Source organism: Sorex fumeus, unplaced genomic scaffold (assembly GCF_029834395.1).
Source record: "Sorex fumeus unplaced genomic scaffold, SorFum_2.1 ptg000051l, whole genome shotgun sequence".
NCBI lineage: Eukaryota > Metazoa > Chordata > Mammalia > Eulipotyphla > Soricidae > Sorex > Sorex fumeus.
The window spans coordinates 3,232,263-3,251,644 of NW_026606108.1; the positions used below are offsets into that span (position 1 = coordinate 3,232,263).

Here is a 19,382-nt window from a genome sequence, read left to right on the forward strand (position 1 = left end):
CTCTTCAGATAGTGTTTTTGGCTTTTATCTTGTAAGTTTGTGATAGGTGATTAATTTCATGGGTAAAAGAAATTTCTTTCAGTAAGCCTTTTATGAAGTAATGAAGTATAGGGGAGGGAAGATGTTCTCAGGCCTGTCTGGTAGATCTGTGTCCCTTGGTGAGCCTGCTCCTGTCTCTGGACTTCACAAATGGGTTTCGTCCTTTTCTCCACCTTGGTTTCGTCCTTTTCTCCACTGTGGTTGTATTACTCCTGGCGTGTGGCTCTGAGCTCAGGGATCACTCCTGGCATGCTCAGAGGAGCATATAGGAGACCTTGCATAAAACCCTGTTCGAGACAAATACCCTACCTGCTATGCTATCGCTCTGGCCCCATTGACTTGCCTCTCTTGAACCACCAGGAATTTGTCGGTTACAGTTTAGGTTTTCCTGGTTGTCCCAGATTTCATCTGGCAGTTCCCCTCTTGGAGACTGCGCCTTGATGCCCTTTATTGGCTTGTTTCTCATCTACCTTGTGTCTCTTTCTCCTTCCCCTCACAGACACAAGAAGAGTTGCCAATTGTAGTCTATTTCACGTTGTTGGTTGTGGGCTTGGGCAGTGACCTTTTGGCTTCCACATGAGAACCAAAAATCAAGTTGAAAATAGTTTGACTGCTTTTAATTTTCAAATGACTTTTTTTCTTTTTTTTTCAAGTGATTTTTTTTATAGCACAGTTTTATATGGCTTCCAACTTAGGTGTTAAATTTATGGATTAAATGACATCTAAGTTCAACTTGAAATAAAAAAATACAGATTTTTTTAATCTAGTTAATTTTAAGGTTATTTCTTTGAGTTTTGATAATATTCATGTCCTCTAGATCGAGCATTTGCAGAATAAACTTGAGATTCTGAAAGCATAACTGAATTACTGGAATTTGTGTCTCAGGAACTTGGCATTAGTTGGTTGACAGGTACACTGAGAGTGTCCCGAGACTAAGGAACAGGACCCTGTAGAACCAAGGAGAGGGATACTTGATCAGCTGTGAAGTGGCCCTTTAGCTGGATCCCCCAAGGATGAGAGGGAACATCAGGGGTCAGAGTGTGCCAAATTGGGAGAAAGACTTTTCTGGATCTGGAAGCCCAGGAAGACAGAATTCAGTCTTTGGCACTGAAGTTCAGTACTGCTGCAGAGAGGAGGAGAGCAGATGTGATAAAATTGTAGCTCTAAGTAGAAAATCCCAGCTAGATAGTGAGAGCCCTTAATGGTGCTGAAAAGTACTCCTGTTCTTTTTAGACACAGAGGAGCTGATGCATAGTTGGAAGTGTTAGAAAAGATAGGCATCATGGTCTATTCACTCTTGGATAGGCAAAGTATCTGTTAAGCTCATTCATTTAATTTTAAAGATAAGGCAGTCTGATCTCTTGGTTTCTGGAGTTGTGGTTGAGAAGGTAAACAGTCTTTCCAGTGTTACGATTGTTCTCCATTGGAAAGGGCTTTAAGAATTGATGTGGGCCATCTTTGAAGCGTTCAGAATAAGAGAAGGAACACATGGAGGGTGCGGGATCCCGGAGGAAAAGAAAAAAGAAAAAACAGGTTCCAAAAAGAGCCGAGAGCACCGGCAAGTCCCAGATGGAGTAGGCGCCGCATCCCGCCTCCCCCAGATGGAACCCTGGTGACCAGAAGCCTCTACAAACACAGCTAGAGTATGCGGGAACGAGGACTTTTTCTCAAATCTGCCGGACTACACCTCCCAGGTAACCTCTGATTCCGGAAGTCACGCCCATAGCCCGCCCCCCAGCGCCATCTTTGAAGCGTTCAGAATAAGAGAAGGAACACATGGAGGGTGCGGGATCCCGGAGGAAAAGAAAAAAGAAAAAACAGGTTCCAAAAAGAGCCGAGAGCACCGGCAAGTTCCAGATGGAGTAGGCGCCGCATCCCGCCTCCCCCAGATGGAACCCTGGTGACCAGAAGCCTCTACAAACACAGCTAGAGTATGCGGGAACGAGGACTTTTTCTCAAAACCGCGCGGCCGCTTATGCGGCCGCGCGACATCTCTCTATATACAAAGTGATCAATGAGAAGTAAACCACCCAGTCTTTCTCCCTGAAAATCAGAGTTAAGTTTGGAGCATGGCCACAGCCCCAGAAACACAAGGACTCAATGCAGAAACCAGCAGCTTAGAGCAGAAAAGTGAACGGACGATGAGTTAACCCAGGCCATCATTTCTGCCCAGAGGGGAAAGGGTGTTGCCCCATTCGCCCTCTCTTCTCTAGAAAGAAGGATGGCGGCCGCATGGGAGCCTTGTGGACAGCAGGTATGAGCCGGGGGTGTGGGGGGCGACTAAAACTTCACGAGAAGGGGGGCATTCCGGTCCGTCCTTCACGCCCTACCGAGGTCAACAGTTGCCCCCCACGAGCGACTCCCTAGCACGGCCACAGTCCCAGAAGCACAAGGACTTAATGCAGAACCCGGCAGCTTGGAGCAGAAAAGTGAAAGGACTATGCGTTAATCCAGGCCATCAAGTCTGCCGGAGGGGAAAGGGTGTTGCCCCATTCGCCCTCTCTTCTCTGGAAAGAAGGATGGCGGCCGCATGGGAGCCTTGTGGACAGCAGGTATGAGCCGGGGGTGTGGGGGCGACTAAAACCTCATGGGAAGGGGGGCGTTCCAGTCCGTCCTTCACGCCCTACCGAGGTCACCAGTCACCCCTCACGAGCGGCTCTCCAGCACGGCCACAGTCCCAGAAGCACAAGGACTTAATGCAGAACCCAGCAGCTTGGAGCAGAAAAGTGAACGGACTATGCGTTGATCCAGCCCATCAAGTCTGCCGGGGGGAAAGGGTGTTGCCCCATTCGCCCTCTCCTCTCTGGAAAGAAAGATGGCGGCCACATGGGAGCCTTGTGGACAGCAGGTATGAGCCGGGAGTGTGGGGGCGACTAAAACCTCATGGGAAGGGGGGCGTTTCGCTCCGCCCTTCACGCCCTACCGAGGCCACCAGTTGCCCCCACGAGCGGCTCTCCAGCACGGCCACAGCCCCAGAAGCACAATGACCTAATGCAGAACCCAGCAGCTTGGAGCAGAAAAGTGAAAGGACTATGCGTTAATCCAGGCAATCATTTCTGCCCAGAGGGGAAAGGGTGTTGCTCCCTTCCGCCCTCCTCCCTCTGGAAAGAAAGATGGCGGCCACATGGGAGCCTTGTGGACAGCAGGTATGAGCCGGGGGTGTGGGGGCGACTAAAACCTCATGGGAAGGGGGGCGTTCTGGTCCGTCCTTCACGCCCTACCGAGGTCACCAGTTGCCCCCCACGAGCGGCTCTCCAGCACGGCCACGGCCCCAGAAGCACAAGGACTTAATGCAGAACCCAGCAGCTTGGAGCAGAAAAGTGAACGGACTATGCATTGATCCAGGCCATCAAGTCTGCCGGAGGGGAAAGGGTGTTGCACCATTCGCCCTCTCCTCTCTGGAAAGAAAGATGGCGGCCACATGGGAGCCTTGTGGACAGCAGGTATGAGCTGGGAGTGTGGGGGCGACTAAAACCTCATGGGAAGGGGGGCGTTTCGCTCCGCCCTTCACGCCCTACCGAGGCCACCGGTTGCCCCCCGCGAGCGGCTCTCCAGCACGGCCAGGACTCCAGAACACAGAAACCAATTTCTTAACTATCTGACTTTCAGTAGAAATACTTCCAGGGTCAATAGGTAAAAGAGCAGAAATCCAAAACCAACATTTAATTCTTGAACCCAGCTGTAGAAAGCAAATCACTTCACAATGCTTTTTCAGCATGTCTGATTTGGGGGGGGGGGGGGGTAAACTCTAAATAATAGTGGTGAATCTTTTATTGAAACAATGAATCTAATCAAAGCAGATAGAGTGTTAACTAGAATTCATCTGCCTCACAGGGACGGGGAGGGGTGGGGGGTGGGGTTTTATTGGGGTTCTTCATGGTAAAAAATAAGTATTGGTAAAGGGAAATGTGTTTGATATTTGCATGACTGAGACATAAACCTGAAAGCTTTGTAACCTTTCCCACAGTGATTCAATAAATAAAAAAAAAAAAACTTAAAAAAAAAAAAAGAATTGATGTGAATTTTGAACTGTGTTCAGTACATCTTATGTGTGTCTAAGAAACTGTCTAAGCAACATTGAGGAGAACAGTTTACGTTTAATGCACAGAGTTTGTCATCTGTTGATGGGGTTCAAAGCAAAAAGCAGTTCGTAAAGAAGACGTGTTTTCTTCCAGCTCTAAAGGTCCTAGAGCATTTTGATGCTTTCTTGGCGTCTCTTCTCCTATTATCTAAGGATAATTGAGGATTAATTGAGGACCACTCTCTGTTATTGGTTTCTCATTGTTCATATTGTTACCACTTCAATTTGTAGCTTTACCTCTTTCTCAGGAGCTATTCTTATTCTTTGACCCACTATAAAGTATGCTTAAATGCATTTTGTATAGATTTTTTTTTTTGTTTCTGCTACTGTATTGACTCGTCTATTGCAGTAATCACCTAATTTGGTTGTCTCTAGTTTTGTCATGGATTATCCAAGTTTTAGAAAGCAAAGTTACTTAAAGATGAATTTGACTTGGGTCATTGGTTAGCTGATTGCAGGTTTTATGTAGAGGTTTATGATGGTGTAGAAATATGAAATTTCTTGCTAAGTAGACTATATATGAATTAAAGAAGTCTTTGTGGGCCACGTTCTGCAGTGCTCTGCTGGAAGTTAGCAGTCTGGAACCACTCCTGGGGCGTTTGGTCCTGTGAGGTAGGCTGAAAGGCTCGATGTTCACTGGTGCCACACCTGGCAGTGCTTGGAGGCCATGTGGCACATGGCATTAAGTTTAGGGTCACACATTCTTGACCACTGAAGCTGTCTTTCTAGCCCTTGTTTGCATTTTATGGTGAGAGTGCCATTAGCCTTTATTCCACTGCTCCTCTGTTAAAATCAGAGTGCCTAAAATATCTACAAAGTGGTGGTTTCAGCCTTTTTTTACACCTGCAGACCAGTGGCTTGGCACTAGTCCATGGACTGGTGTTTGTAAACCACTACAAAATATCCCATAATCTGGCTCCTCCCTGCATCTTCACTGTATTTTTAGTTCTTCCCTGAGCTTTGTGCTATTAAACTGTTGACACTTATCTTAGAACCATGTCCTCAGGCAGGGCGGGCCTTGGGCCTTTACTCACAGTATCTACTTTTAATCTGAAAGATTCTGAATTTGAGTCTTTTTTTTGTCATCTGCCCTTGCTTATCTAATTTGATTATTGTGGCTGAAGGTGTCTCTTTATATATCTTTGAGGGCTGGAGTGATAGCACAGCAGGTAGGGCATTTGCCTTGCATGGCCAACTGACCTGAATTTGATTCCTCCTCCTCCTGGCAAGCTCCCTGTAGCATATTAGATATGCCAAACACAGTAACAACAAGTCTCACAATGGAGATGTTACTGGGCCCCACTCGAGCAAATTGATGAACAGTGGGAGGACAGTGCTACAGTGCTACAGAGGTCCCTGTAGTAAAATCAGACTCTGCATTTCCTTGAAAGTCTTTTGGCTTTCTCCTTTACAACTCAGTCCCTTGAAGAAAGAGCCCATGTGGAATAGCCCAATGTCCTAGAATAGTACTGGGGCCTGAAATGGTTTGGATCATACTAAGGGAGACCTTGGAAGGGATTGCTGAAGTCTTTTTTTTTTTTTTTTTTTTTTGGGTAATACTCAGCGATGCACAGGGGTTACTCCTGGCTCTGCACTCAGGAATTACTCCTGGCGGTGCTCAGGGGACCATATGGGAAGCTGGGAATCGAACCTGGGTTGGCTGCATGCAAGGCAAACTCCCTACCCTCTGTGCTATCACTCCAGCCCCTTGCTGAAGTCTTTTAAAGATTCAGTTATTCAAAGACTATTTGAAGGATGAGGTGTAATGTCTGGTCCCTGAGGACCATGATTCTTTGGTCATTAAGGAAAGGAAGACTCTGAAGAACAGAGGAAATCAGGAAAGGTTGGTCTGAATGGTAAATAACAAATGGTTTCTCCACATGGTCTAGTGAAATGAGTGGAAATGTTGACTTAGCAAAAGTTGTTAAAGGCTACAGCTTTTTTTTTTTCTCATTTGAAATAGTTTTTTAACCAAACCCTTGGTTTATTTTGTTTTGCAAAAGAACAGCTCTTAATATCACTGATTTCTATTTACTTATGTTGATTATTATTTTTGATCTATTTACTTTGGTTCCTTGAGGTCCAAAGTTAGGTGGTTAATTTCAGATCCTTTTCATAGAGGTATTTATCTTTCTAAACTTACCTCATTGTCTTGTTTTTACTACATCTGAGACAGTTGGATATGTTTTATTTCCATTATCATTTGTCCTAAGTAGTTCCTAATTTCTGTTCTGATTTCTTTCTTTTCTTTTTTTATTCATTGATTGTACAAGACTGCCTACCCATTCACAACAGTTTTTATTTTAATGTCTAGTTTCAATTCTTTCATGGTGAGTAAAGCTACTTGCTATGAGCCCTGGAAAATCTTCTCATAAGCCTTTGAGAAAACATGAATTCTGTTAGATGGGGTGCATGTCTGTGTCTCAGATCCAGTGTGTCTGTATTGTTTACTTTCTATTTCCTAATTGATTCTCTGTATGGTTGATCTGTCTGTTATTGACATGTCCCATTATTTTACTACTTAATCTTTCTCCAGTTTGGTCAATATTTGCTATATATTTGGTGCTCTGCTGTTAAATGAATGTTTAAAAATGTGAATATTTAGTTTATTGTGAATTTCTATTGAATGAATTGGTAGGCATGTAACACACTATATGTACCATAATATATGGAATATATAAACATAAACCATAAGCCATGTATGTACATTCTATGTAGATTTTATATATAATTGTTACAAAGGTATAAACATTTTTTATGACATTTTTGACTTGAAATTCTTTGTTCTCATAACTCTTTTTTTGATTACCATTTGTAAAGGTTTTCTTTTTTATTCCTTATACTTTGAGTCTAAATATTCTTATAAATTGACTTGTGCATAGTGTATGATTCACTTCTTTAAAAAAATTAAATTCAGTTTATTTCTTCTGATTTGTGGATTTAATTCGTTTAAAATAATTACTGATAGGGAAGAACTTACTGCTTTGTTGTTTTCCATTTCTTACACGTTGTTATACTCTTTGTATGTCATTTGCTTTTGTGAATCTTCTCTGTGTTTTTCTTTGTGGTTATTGTGGGATTATCACATATGGCATTTTATAGTGAAAAAAATCCATTTTGTTTTATTTCAAAATTTTTCTTTATTTTGGGCCTACCTGCAATATTCTGGAGGCCCACAGGTTTCGGACGCCCAATGATTCAGACAACCTAGCCTGTGTTTTTAGGAAAAGGCCAGAGGACCAGGAGATCAGGTGTTGCCAGGAATCTAACCAGAATCAGCTACCTTTCAGGCAAAACCCTTACCCCCTGTACCATACCTCCACTTCACTAAGATTCATTTTAAATTGAGTCTATTGATTGCGGAACAAGTTCTGATCACCCGCTGTGACTTCTTTAATTCACTGACTGTGTCCTTCACTTCAGTAAATTTTTTCGGTTTCGTGCATATTTTAAAAATTATTGTTGATGTAGGTATTCTTGTATTTGTATCTCATGATTTCATGTAGTCTGTTCTCTTGTAGCTTATTGTATTTCCTTAAGGTAATGCATATTCTGTTATTACGGGGTTACATTACAGAGTTCAGACCATTATGCTGGTATGTGTATATGTGTTTGTATATCTGCCTAGTTTGTTGTAGATTTTGCATTTGCAAAAGCATTCAGGGAGTGCCTTTTATAAAGGAAAGAGAAGGCCCTCGTCGTTTCGTCGTTTCGCCTGTCCTAGAGATTCTGAAGTCTTTTATGTGTGACTGAGAACTGTTCTAAGTAGTCTTGCTCCTTCTTAAAGGTTGTAAGAAGCTGCCAGGGGGAACAGAAGCTATTTGCAACTATCTGTAGCCCATTGTTCCTGCACTGGTAGGAGGTTTAAAGACTACCCATGAGCACCCCCTGAAAAACTGCACTGTAAGATACTGTAATCTGGTCTCTTCTTTTCCCAGGGTTGAAGTTGGGCATTGGGTATTCTTATCAGGATTATGAGCTATGCAAGGGTGGGTGAAAGGGAGCTGAAACATTTTTTTCCAGTGTGGCTGTTCTTGACTTTGATTTTTTGACTTTTTGTCTGTCTTGCTGGTGGTCGTTCCTGGCTAGTTGCTAGTTTGTTTGCTTTTGTTTTATAGGTCCCACTGGAGTGTTCTCAGGGCTTGTTCCTGGTTCTGTGCTTGGGAATCACTCATGACAGGGCTCCGAGACAAGATAGGTCCTCTCTGTATAAGGCAGGGCTGTGTTGAGACTCTGCCCCCTGGCTAGTTTTTGTTCAGTAAAACTTAGTATTCCTACAATTCACTTGGTTTGTTTAGGAAAACTTGTCATTTGATAGGAAACACATACCTGCTGGTTCATTTACTGTTCATACAACACTAACTTAATAAAATAATATAATTAAATAATCCTTAGAAGAAAGCTGCCGAAAGTCAGTATCTAGGATTTTCTCACCCTAAAACTAAAAGCTCTCACAGCATTTCTAATAGCAAATTAACTCTGTTTTCGAAGCTTCCTCACCTTCTGGAAAAACTCAGCCGAATAGACTGCAAAATAATTGACCACTCAGATCTTTATTAAAGAATTTTTTATATATTGTCTGGCCCACAATAAACAAAGTTTTGGAATTAGAACCATATATCAAAATATATTTATTGTCTCAGAATTGAATAGGAGCACAACTCTGATGATAGTGTTCTGTGTTCCTTACTCTTTCAAATCTGCATTGGAGGGAGGTAGATACATTTTGGGTTATTATACTTTTGCTGTAATTTTATGTGAATACTTGATTCTGCAATTTTACTTTGTGTTCACTATAACAAGTAGCCTGGGCATTAGGGTCGTAATGATTAAGAACACATTTTACGAGTTGCTGTTAAACTTCATACAGTAAAAAACAAAACAAAAAACCTTATATTTAAACTCATTTTCATGAAAAAATACTTTTATAATAATATGGTTGATTTTTTAAATGATCAGCTCAAAATTGTAGATGACTGAGTAAACAGTTCACTGTTTTGGTGTAGACCTTGACCTTAAACCTGACCACAATTGTGTCATTTTTCATCAGCTCTTTTTCTCTAAAGCCTGAATCATACCTAGAAAATCACTGTTCTCTCTTTGAAACCATTTGCATTAACTATAGCATTAGGGAAGGGGTCCACAGTGTTTTCAAAGATTGCATTCTAGAAGGAAACAAGAAGTTTTCTACTTTGAGAAGTTAGGTGAGTAGTGATTATTAGTTTTCTAGACTTATCAAGCTTTGGACATTTGCAGTTCCTTTTTTTTTTTTTTTTTTTTTTTTTTTTTTGGGTCATACCCGGCGATGCACAGGGGTTACTCCTGGCTCTGCGCTCAGGAGTTACTCCTGGTGGTGCTCAGGGGACCATATGGGATGCTGGGAATCGAACCTGGGTCGGCTGCGTGCAAGGCAAACACCCTGCCTGCTGTGCTATCTCTCCAGCCCTGGACATTTGCTGTTTCATTTCTCACTTTTTGATTTCTTATATCTTTTCTATTCAACTCCTTGATCGATTAATGTCACTCTACTTAGGTTCATGATTGATTTTTTTTTCTTTGCCTTTTTATCTTTTATGAGTCTGTACTTTGGCCAGCATCAGTTTACATTTCATGTCACAGTCATCATTCCTTTCATTTCTGTCATTGCTGTCTTGTTTGCCTGATGTTCACTAATCCAACTTCCTTTTCTGAAAGCATGGTTTTATGACCCTATCTCAGTTCTTGTATTCTTGAGTTTTTTATGACCTTATGTCAATTCTTGTATTTATCTCTTATTTTCCCATTGCCTTTTAAGTTCGGTCTTAGCTCTTTCTCCTGTTGTTGGCAACCTTGTTTCTCCTAGCCTCAGCCATTTACCAGGGCTTTGAATGTTGCTATATTTTCCTACAGTCTGTCTTCTTGTCAGGCCAGCCAGGTTGCTTTGTAAGTGATGGTCAGCATGTTCCTCCTCTCCCTCTTCCTCCTTATCATTTAGATAAGGCTGTAATGTAAGTTGTGTTCATGCCATAGAAGATCTTGCTCTTCCATTCTCCCTCTTTGATTGGGTAAGACCATTTCCTCTGCTAGGTGAACTGCCTTCTCTGAAGTTGTAGTTAGCAAAATTTCTTTGTTTTTGTTTGGTTCAGCAGTGCTCAGGGAGCTGAACCCTTTTTTGAAAAAAACCCTTTTTTTTGCCGTATGAGCTATCAGCCAGGCACAAATGAGCATGTTTAAAATAATCTTGCGGCTGACAGTGTAAGCCTGCGTTTTTAATTTGCTTTCACCTACCAACCTTTCTTTCTGTTAGGCCATCCCTAGCCCCACCCTCAGAGCATATGCGATACCAGGCAGAGATTCCATTTTTTTTATTCCATTATATTTTAGGTGTTTTTAAGATAATTTTTTCATGCACACATTATTTGTGGCACTTCTTTGTAGATGTTTTTAGTACTGCCATCCTTTTTAAATGAATGGCCTCGGTGTAATAGAAATAGTCTGGAGTGTGGAGACCCCTGAGGCTCCTATTGTGGCCCTGGCACTGCACTTTGCTTGGTTTGCTTTGTGTGATTTTTTGACTCCATTCTGTCTTGTCACTGTGGACTAAAGAGAATTCTGAGTCCTGAGGTTAAAGTGAAATCTTTATCTGTGACAAAGATAAGTTTGCCTTGCAAACGACCCACCTGGGCTTAATCCCTGGCATCCCACAATGATCCCGCTAGGATGTGATTCCAGAGTAAAGGAGCCAAGAAGCCCTGGACGCTGCCAGGTGTGTCTCCCAAACAAAACAGAAACTGATTATTAACACTTGAAATTGTCTTGGAGCTGGAGCTGTTGCCCAGTGAGGGAATGTGATGGAGCACTGGCCTTGCTGTGTGTGAGGTGCTGGTTCGATCCCTACTCCATCAAATAGCAGGGGGAAAGCTTCATTCTTCACAACTCTGTACCTTACTCTGTACAGAAGAGTGTGCTTTGACCGATTCTGGTCTGGGTCATTTTCATTTCTTCCATGTGAACTGTTGTCAGTTCATTTACATAATTATGTATTGTTGGGTATGATATCCCTGCCCCCAGATTTCTTAGAAACAGCATAATTTTGCAAAATTGTCTAGTTACTTCCTGTAAGTGGATCTCTGGTTCTTATGATTCATTCTCTGACTCATTTTTAAAGATGATACAGGTTCATAATTTTCCTCCAGAAAGAAAATGCTTATTTATATTCTCACTGGAGAAAGAGACTGCAGTTTGGAAGCGAGTGGTATTAATCACGCATTCTTTGTAGAAGAAAGCAGCCTGTAAACTGTACTTGAATGTTCTAGATTCTACATTTCTTTTTCTTTTAATGTGAAAAAAATAATTTCTTCAAAATCACAATTCACTTGACAAATAAACTTTGATTAGACAATGGGTATTTAGTAGTGGGTCGTATCCTTTTTTGTGTTGTCTTGGCTGTCACTTTCACATTTAGGTAGTATCTAGAATAGTTTTTATAAAATTAGGGTTATTTGTAGCTGCATATAGTGAACAGATCTCTTTTACAGTAATGCTCATGTGTGTTTTAGAGGTTTTTGCCCTCTCTGCATGTAATGAGAAGTGGTGAGTTTACATTGAGACATTTGAAAAATAGAAGCACTGGAATGAAATGTTTAAGTTTGAGTGGCTACTCTGTTACTTACCTTTATAGCTTAGACACAGGAGTGTTTCCTTTTAGACTTAAGATTGCTTGGACTTGCTGTTTCCTTTATTTACTCCACATTTGCCTCCTGTTCTTTTTCCCGTGATTAACTAGATATAAACTTTAATGCCATTTGCAATTTAGTTCTACCTGTTAGAAAAATATAAAAATATTTTAAGAATTAGAGAAATTTTTGTAGTTAGAATTTTTATATTTTTACTTTATGTGTTACTGTGTCTGGCATTATCGAATACTCTCGGTAGCTTGCCGGGCTCTCCGAGAGGGGCGGAGGAATGAATTTGAGACCAAATGAATAGTTATAAATTACCTTTCTTTGAACCCAGTAGACAACTTAAATCTTGTATCAGCAGATAGTAGGAGCATAAGAATGTAATATTTTGCAGTAATGGCTCTTAACCTGTTCTGTGAATCTTTGATATGGAATTAATAAAGAGGTTCAGTCATATATTTGGGGTTCGAGATTGTATGTTGCCATTCTCTTGCACTGAACACATCTGCATACAAATTTTGGATATTTATAATAAGTTAATTAAATTTCCCATATGATGGGTGATTGGGAATAAAATTCTTTTTTTTTCCTGGTAAAAGGAATGTCTGTTAATTCTAAATCAAGTATTTGTAGACTATTGAAACAATGTAGAGGAAAATTAGGTTGATACCTAACTGATATCCCAATGTTAATTTTAAAAGTAATAAAATAAACTTTAAGCCCTAAACTTTGGGATTTCTGTAGCTAATGCTACATTTTAAGCACAGTATATAATCAAGTTCCCCTCCCCCCACTTAAAACTATTTAAAAAGTAAAGCATATGCTATTAATGATTTGGATAAACAACGATAGTCTGTGATAGTACTTTAGGAAATAAAAAGTATTTTACTAGTTTATAAAGTTTTGTGTGGTCAGTTGCTCTTTCTTACTCTAGTGGTTTATTATGTCAGTGCCTGACTATTGCCTTGCTGTGATGATCTGTTGAGCTTTGTACTAATCACTCTGCTTATTATTTAAATGTTTGGTACAGGAAGCGAGCAGCTGCAAAGCATCTAATAGAACGCTACTACCACCAGTTAACTGAGGGGTGTGGAAATGAGGCCTGCACGAATGAGTTTTGTGCTTCCTGTCCAAGTTTTCTTCGTATGGATAACAATGCAGCAGCTATTAAAGCCCTTGAGCTTTATAAGATTAATGCAAAACTCTGTGACCCTCATCCCTCCAAGAAAGGAGCAAGCTCAGCTTACCTTGAAAACTCAAAAGGTGCCTCTAACAACTGTTCTGAGATAAAAATGAACAAGAAGGACGGACAAGGAGCTAGAGATGATTTTAAAGGTAAGCTATTCTATCTATCATGGAGAATTTTTGACCGGAAACTACATTGGAGATTCAAATAAGATGTGAGGCTTTTCTGTCTTAATTATGCAATAATTTGAACAGATTGATAGCAGAAGTGGGGTTTTTTTAATTGTGATAAAGGACAGAACTAAATTAATTGACTTAACTACATCTTAATGTTCAGTGGTCTCTAGAAGCAGATTATAATCCAAAAATTTGTTAATGGATTGTTAGGAATGTAGAGATGTTTTCCACTAGGAGAAAGACATTAAGTCAGATATTCACTTGAATTAGGTCACAAAGTCTGCTTAAATTCTAACATAGTTGGACCTGCATTGTGTGGAGTGAAAGAAGCAGAAAAAAGAAACTGGGGTTTTTGCCATTTCCAGAGGCAGGGCAACTCTGTTTTTGCCCCCCCCCCCCCCCCTTTGTTTCTTCTTTCTTTTTTGGCACACCTCTGTTTAGGGGATCACTCCTGGCAAGACTCAAGGGGACCATATCCAGTGCTGAGTATCGAGCTTGGATCAGCAGCATACAAGGGAAACTGCATAGCCTCTGTAATACTCTCTCATTTTATAATAGATACTTGAGAAATAATTTGTGGGTTCCCTCCCCTCCCCCCCATATGTTATTCTTATAACCTGCTCATTTGTCTTCCAGGTCCTTGATACATTCATGTTAGCAAGACTTGAATTGGTGGCTGTTTCCATTTAGGCCTTATTTAGTTTTTTGATTGTTTCAGGACTTTAGATTAGTTGTGATCATTATATCCTCTTTCTTTCTCTCCTCAGTGGAAGTAATCAGTAACGAGGTAAACAGATTTTTGAATGATTGACCTGGTTCAGTCTTATGAAAGGCAGTATTTTTTAAGAGATTTTTTATTTGACATATATATAGATATGTAGCTTGGAATATACCTTTAAAATTTCTAGTAATATGTTAAGTTACACGGCAGAGTCTGGCAAACTCCCCGTGGCGTACCCAATATGCCAGCTACCAGTAACAATGATGGGTCTCATTCTCCTAACCCTGAAAGAGCCTTGAATATGCACTTTTTAAAAATCTCAGGGCTAGGACAAATGAGACGTTACTGGGGCCTGCTCGAGGCAATCGATGAACAGCAGGATGGTCGTGATCGTGATCTTAAGTCAAGTTTAAATAAATTATAAAATGAATCATTACAGCTTTTCACAAGCTGTAACTCATAACTTTATTTCAGAATACATAGAGTTCTGTTACTATGAATTAGCTGTGTATATTGTGGGCGTTACACAGACCTCATACATGTTTCTCCAGCAAGTATATACTGTAGAGCAACAGTTGCTGCATATGGAGACAGTGCTGGCACAGTTGAATGCAGCCAGTCAAGGGGGCAATTGTCCAAGAATTGGCCAGTCTGTTGAGTGAGTGGGTGGATAGTTCCGGTCTTTATGTGCTGTTTGTCCTTAGATGGTCCAGAAGTTAGGTATTATCACACTTCCTTACACTTTTATCCAGAATGCTAGTGTCTTTTTGGTAACATTCTTCACTTATTAGGGTGTTTTTCTATTAGGAATTATAATTGCATGAATACTAACATTAATTTTATTGGTTTTAGTTACAGCATTCCATAGGTATTATAATAGTCCACTCTAAATTTTTCCCTTTTTTAAGTAGAGGAACTGCACATCCTTCACATTTTACGCAGATGTACGATGCTAGAATGCTTGTTTTCTTAGTAGATCACCTCTTTTTTACGGTTTTCAAATTCTATGCATGTTCATTTCTAACAAAACTCTAGAGAAAAGGTATTGATAGATTCAGTCAAATTAGGAATGTCAGGCTTCAGAAAATTTTCTGAAGGGCACTGCATGCCAATAAAGGGCATATTGTGAAAGCACAGGCATTCAGTATGATTGGCGATATGTGTGTCTAGCAGCTCTTTGTCAACAACTTTATGCTGTGAAGATTAGGAAGCAGATATTTAACATTTTACCAAGACAGTTAATTTACAATAGTTATTGATTGTGTTTTGGCTACATAGTAGGAAATTGGGGATTTGCTGGGGATTTGTTGGGGATTTGCATTGTTTTAGAAAAAAATTTATTAGGATCAGGAAGATGGTATAGGGGTTAGGATACATGCCTTGCAGTCCTGGGCTCCCAGTTGTCACATACGGATTGGCATCTCTATGCCAACCAGCACAGTTGGGTGAGTATCACTGGAGTGTCTCCCAAGTTCCTTTAAGACTGCCCAAAAGGGTCTCCCCTCCCTCTAAAAGAATATTAAATATTTTCCAATTAAAATTACGAGAAATAAATCTCTAGTTTCGCTTTTCAGAAGTTGCCTCTTAGCAGAAGAAATTCTGCAGGTATTGCCTATATGGTAATAGGGAACATGGAACAGATTTCAGGTGCCATCAAATTGTTTTGTTTTTGTGATTTAATTTTTGGTGACCATTTCTGTGGTCACTTGCTGTGAAACATCTATTTTAGCCCAGAGACTGTAGTAAGTGGTCAGAGAGTACAACAGTATAGAGTACAACAGGTAGAACGTTTGCCTTCCAGGTGGTAGAGTACAACAGATAGAACATTTGACCCAGGTTTGATTCATGGCACTCCATTCTCCAGATGGTCCATTGAGTGTGGCTAGTTGGTGTCTAAAAACTGAACCAAAGCAAAAACAAAAAAGCTCTGGACTTTATGGAGTATTACGATTTTTGGGTGCGGGAGTTGCCTTGAATTGAACCCAAGACTTTCTCTACTGCTGAGCTCCTGGTACCTGTTTAAGACATTGAACATGTTGTACAGTACAGAAATAAAGATCCATTTATTACAATAAAAACTTGACTGCTGGTATGACAAAAATTATCCTTAGTACTTAATTGCATATTTCATTATCTCAAAAGGATAGCTTGATTTCTGTTAGTATTCTGTTTTTTGACCAGTATCATCTGTATAAATAAATCATTTATTTATTAAAGCAACATACCTAAATTGCTACTCAAAATGGCAAGCTGGTTCTGAGGAATATTATTTCAAAATAAGTTAATGCGGCTACGATTGCGTTTATCGGTTGCCTTAAGTACAGAGAATTATTTCAAATGAAAAACTGATGAAAACTTATTTAAATTTACTTTGGGAGCTCTGTTTTATTTCTTCCACAGTTTGATAGTGATTTTACTGACCTGAGTAGTGAAAAATTATCCCAAAATATTAGTTAGCCCAATTAAAATTTAAAAGGGAATTTTATAATTGGAGTGGTGAAGAGGATGAGTGCCGTAGTTTTTTCTGGTTTTGTCGGGAAGGGAATAATGGTAGATAAATACAGCAAGTGTTCGGGGGCAGAGGTGGCAGTGTAGGGCCCGGCCTCACTTGAGTTACCAGAGTGGACATTCTTCCCAGAAAACCTTATAGGATTCTCTTCTTGTTACAGTGTACTTTCATTAGTTTAGTTTCACCTTGTTCACATTTTAGTAACTCTGAAAATGACTCATTGGCTTTTACTAGATTTATCCTTTTATGTCTCTCTGTCCTTTTTGCCTTTCTAGTACTGTTTCTTTATAGGGGAGAATTGGCATCATGGAAAAATGTAGTGTAACACTCCCTTGTATGGGTACTATATTAATCTAACTTCTAGCACAGTACCCAGAAGGACTAAGCTTAGCTTCACAGGTGACTGGACTGGAGTTGCTAAGATTCTGAATATGTGATAGAAATGGAAAGGGTCTGTTATAGTTATGACTGGTTCGACTGCCTTCTCAGAGAGAACCCAAAAGGAGCACTGCTCATTAAACATAAGCAGGGATATGTATGACTCATTCGAGAGTCTTAACAGGCAGTAGGGTAACTGACACTGACTGTCCATCCTGGAGTGGAAGAAGAAAAGCTGTGGCCTAAAAGTCAAGTAGCAATTCTTTCAGAAGGCCAGGAAGGTGGGAAATGTGGGCCAGCTCTTTGCCCAGGCAGGGTGAGTGCTTGGGACATGCCTTGATAGTGTCTATTTCACTTGTATGTTAATAAATCAGTTGCTGTCTTTCCTCTTACTCCTTTTAATTGTTCAGTAACTGTTCCATACGGTACATTCCAGCTTCACTTCTAACTGTAGATGACAGTGTTTGTTGATCAAGGTCTTAAGAGACAAGGAAAATTAATTTTCCTAGTCATCTGTGGAATGCTCATCAAAAATAACGTTGTGTTTTTGTCCATTCCAAAGTAGGGGAGGAACAACTTCCAAAAGAGGATACTGGAAGAATTTTTCTGAAAACTCTGTGTTTTAGGAATCTTAGTGTTAGAGGACCGAGAAGAATCAGAATGGGGCATCTCAGGAGAACCGTTGAGTAATGGTGTCAAAGGTGTATTGTGATTAACTAGCCCATACCATCTTAGTTCATGCTTATAGTTAGAGCTGCATGTTTTATTGAATGCAATTATAAGGATTAGAGGTGCTTTTGAAAAAGGTAAAAAAAAAAATAAAGGCAAGCATATATTGTTTGTGTTGAATCTAAATAATTATTTTTTCAAGAGACTTGGGACTGGAGCCATAGCACAATGGGTAGGGGTTTGCCTTGAATGCAGCCGATCCAGGTTTAATCCCCTGCATCCTATCTGGTCACCTGAGCACATAGCCAGGAGTAACCCCTGAGCATCACTGGGTGTGACCACCCCCCCCCCAAAAAAAAGACCTGTAAATCATAAATGGGATTGAGTGCAGATAGTTGGCTGTTTTACTTTTTACTTGAGCTTACTGAAAAGGAGCTTGCAAGTATTATGAAAATAAATTTTCTTTTTTCTGCTCTAATTTTCTAGATGTGACTTACCTAACGGAAGAGAAAGTATATGAAATTCTTGAATTATGTAGAGAGAGAGAGGATTATTCCCCTTTAATCCGTGTTATTGGAAGAGTTTTTTCAAGTGCTGAAGCATTGGTACAGAGCTTTCGGAAAGTCAAACAACACACCAAGGAAGAACTGAAATCTCTTCAAGGAAAGGATGAAGACAAAGATGAAGATGAAAAGGAAAAGGCTGCATGTTCTGCTGCTGCTATGGAAGAAGATTCAGAAGCATCTTCCTCAAGAGTAAGTGAGAACCCACAAGGAGAAAACAACTTACACAAACTAGGCCCTGATGATGTGTCTGTGGATATCGAGGCCATTCGAAGGGTCTACATCAGATTGCTGTCAAATGAAAAAATAGAAACTGCCTTTCTCAATGCACTTGTATATCTGTCACCTAACGTGGAATGTGACTTGACGTATCACAATGTGTACTCCAGAGATCCTAATTATCTGAATTTGTTCATTATTGTAATGGAGAATAGAAATCTCCATAGTCCTGAATATCTGGAAATGGCTTTGCCATTGTTTTGCAAAGCAATGAGTAAGCTACCCCTGGCTGCCCAAGGAAAATTGGTTAGACTGTGGTCTAAGTACAATGCAGACCAGATTCGGAGAATGATGGAGACATTTCAGCAACTTATTACTTACAAAGTCATAAGCAACGAGTTTAACAGTCGGAACCTCGTGAACGATGATGATGCTATTGTTGCTGCTTCAAAGTGCTTGAAAATGGTTTACTATGCCAATGTGGTAGGAGGGGAAGTGGACACAGGCCACAATGAGGAAGATGATGAGGAGCCCATCCCGGAGTCCAGTGAGCTGACACTTCAGGAGCTGTTGGGAGAGGAAAGGAGAAATAAGAAAGGGCCACGAGTGGACCCACTGGAAACTGAACTGGGTGTCAAAACTCTGGATTGTCGAAAACCACTTATCCCCTTTGAAGAGTTTATTAATGAACCACTGAATGATGTTCTAGAAATGGATAAAGATTATACTTTTTTCAAAGTAGAAACAGAGAACAAATTCTCTTTCATGACATGTCCCTTTATACTGAATGCTGTCACAAAGAATTTGGGATTATATTATGACAATAGGATTCGCATGTACAGTGAACGAAGAATCACTGTTCTCTACAGTTTGGTTCAAGGACAGCAATTGAATCCATATTTGAGACTCAAAGTCAGACGTGACCATATTATAGATGATGCTCTTGTTCGGGTAAGTTGGGTTACTATTTAAAAATTACAACTACAAAAAAAAATAAAAGGATTATGACTATGTTAGAAAAGCAATGGGAAGGTAGGTATAGTTGAGTGAATTCATTTGCTACATTGGAAAACACAACGCACACACCCTCTTCACATAAAATTTAGAATTGCTTTAATATGATGTTGATGAACACACACCAACACACACTCTCGCTCTCAAATTAATTGACTGTGAGGTC

The 19,382-nt window shown here is 40.2% G+C and overlaps 1 protein-coding gene and 1 long non-coding RNA gene across 3 annotated transcripts in view; one reads left to right on the forward strand and one right to left on the reverse strand.

Moving 5' to 3' along the window:
- UBE3A (ubiquitin protein ligase E3A) overlaps window positions 1-19,382 on the forward strand; it is a 72,350-nt gene that overhangs the window by 25,679 nt on the left and 27,289 nt on the right. For both annotated transcript variants that reach the window (XM_056124831.1, XM_056124832.1), the window contains 2 exons: window positions 12,812-13,116; window positions 17,907-19,153. In XM_056124831.1, the coding sequence (XP_055980806.1) occupies window positions 12,812-13,116; window positions 17,907-19,153 (1,552 nt within the window). The remainder of the gene's footprint in view (window positions 1-12,811; window positions 13,117-17,906; window positions 19,154-19,382) is intronic.
- Window positions 11,798-19,382, reverse strand: part of LOC130033117 (uncharacterized) — a 90,090-nt gene continuing 82,505 nt past the window's right edge. The window contains exon 7 of the long non-coding RNA XR_008793895.1: window positions 11,798-11,921. This is a non-coding gene — a long non-coding RNA (uncharacterized LOC130033117). The remainder of the gene's footprint in view (window positions 11,922-19,382) is intronic.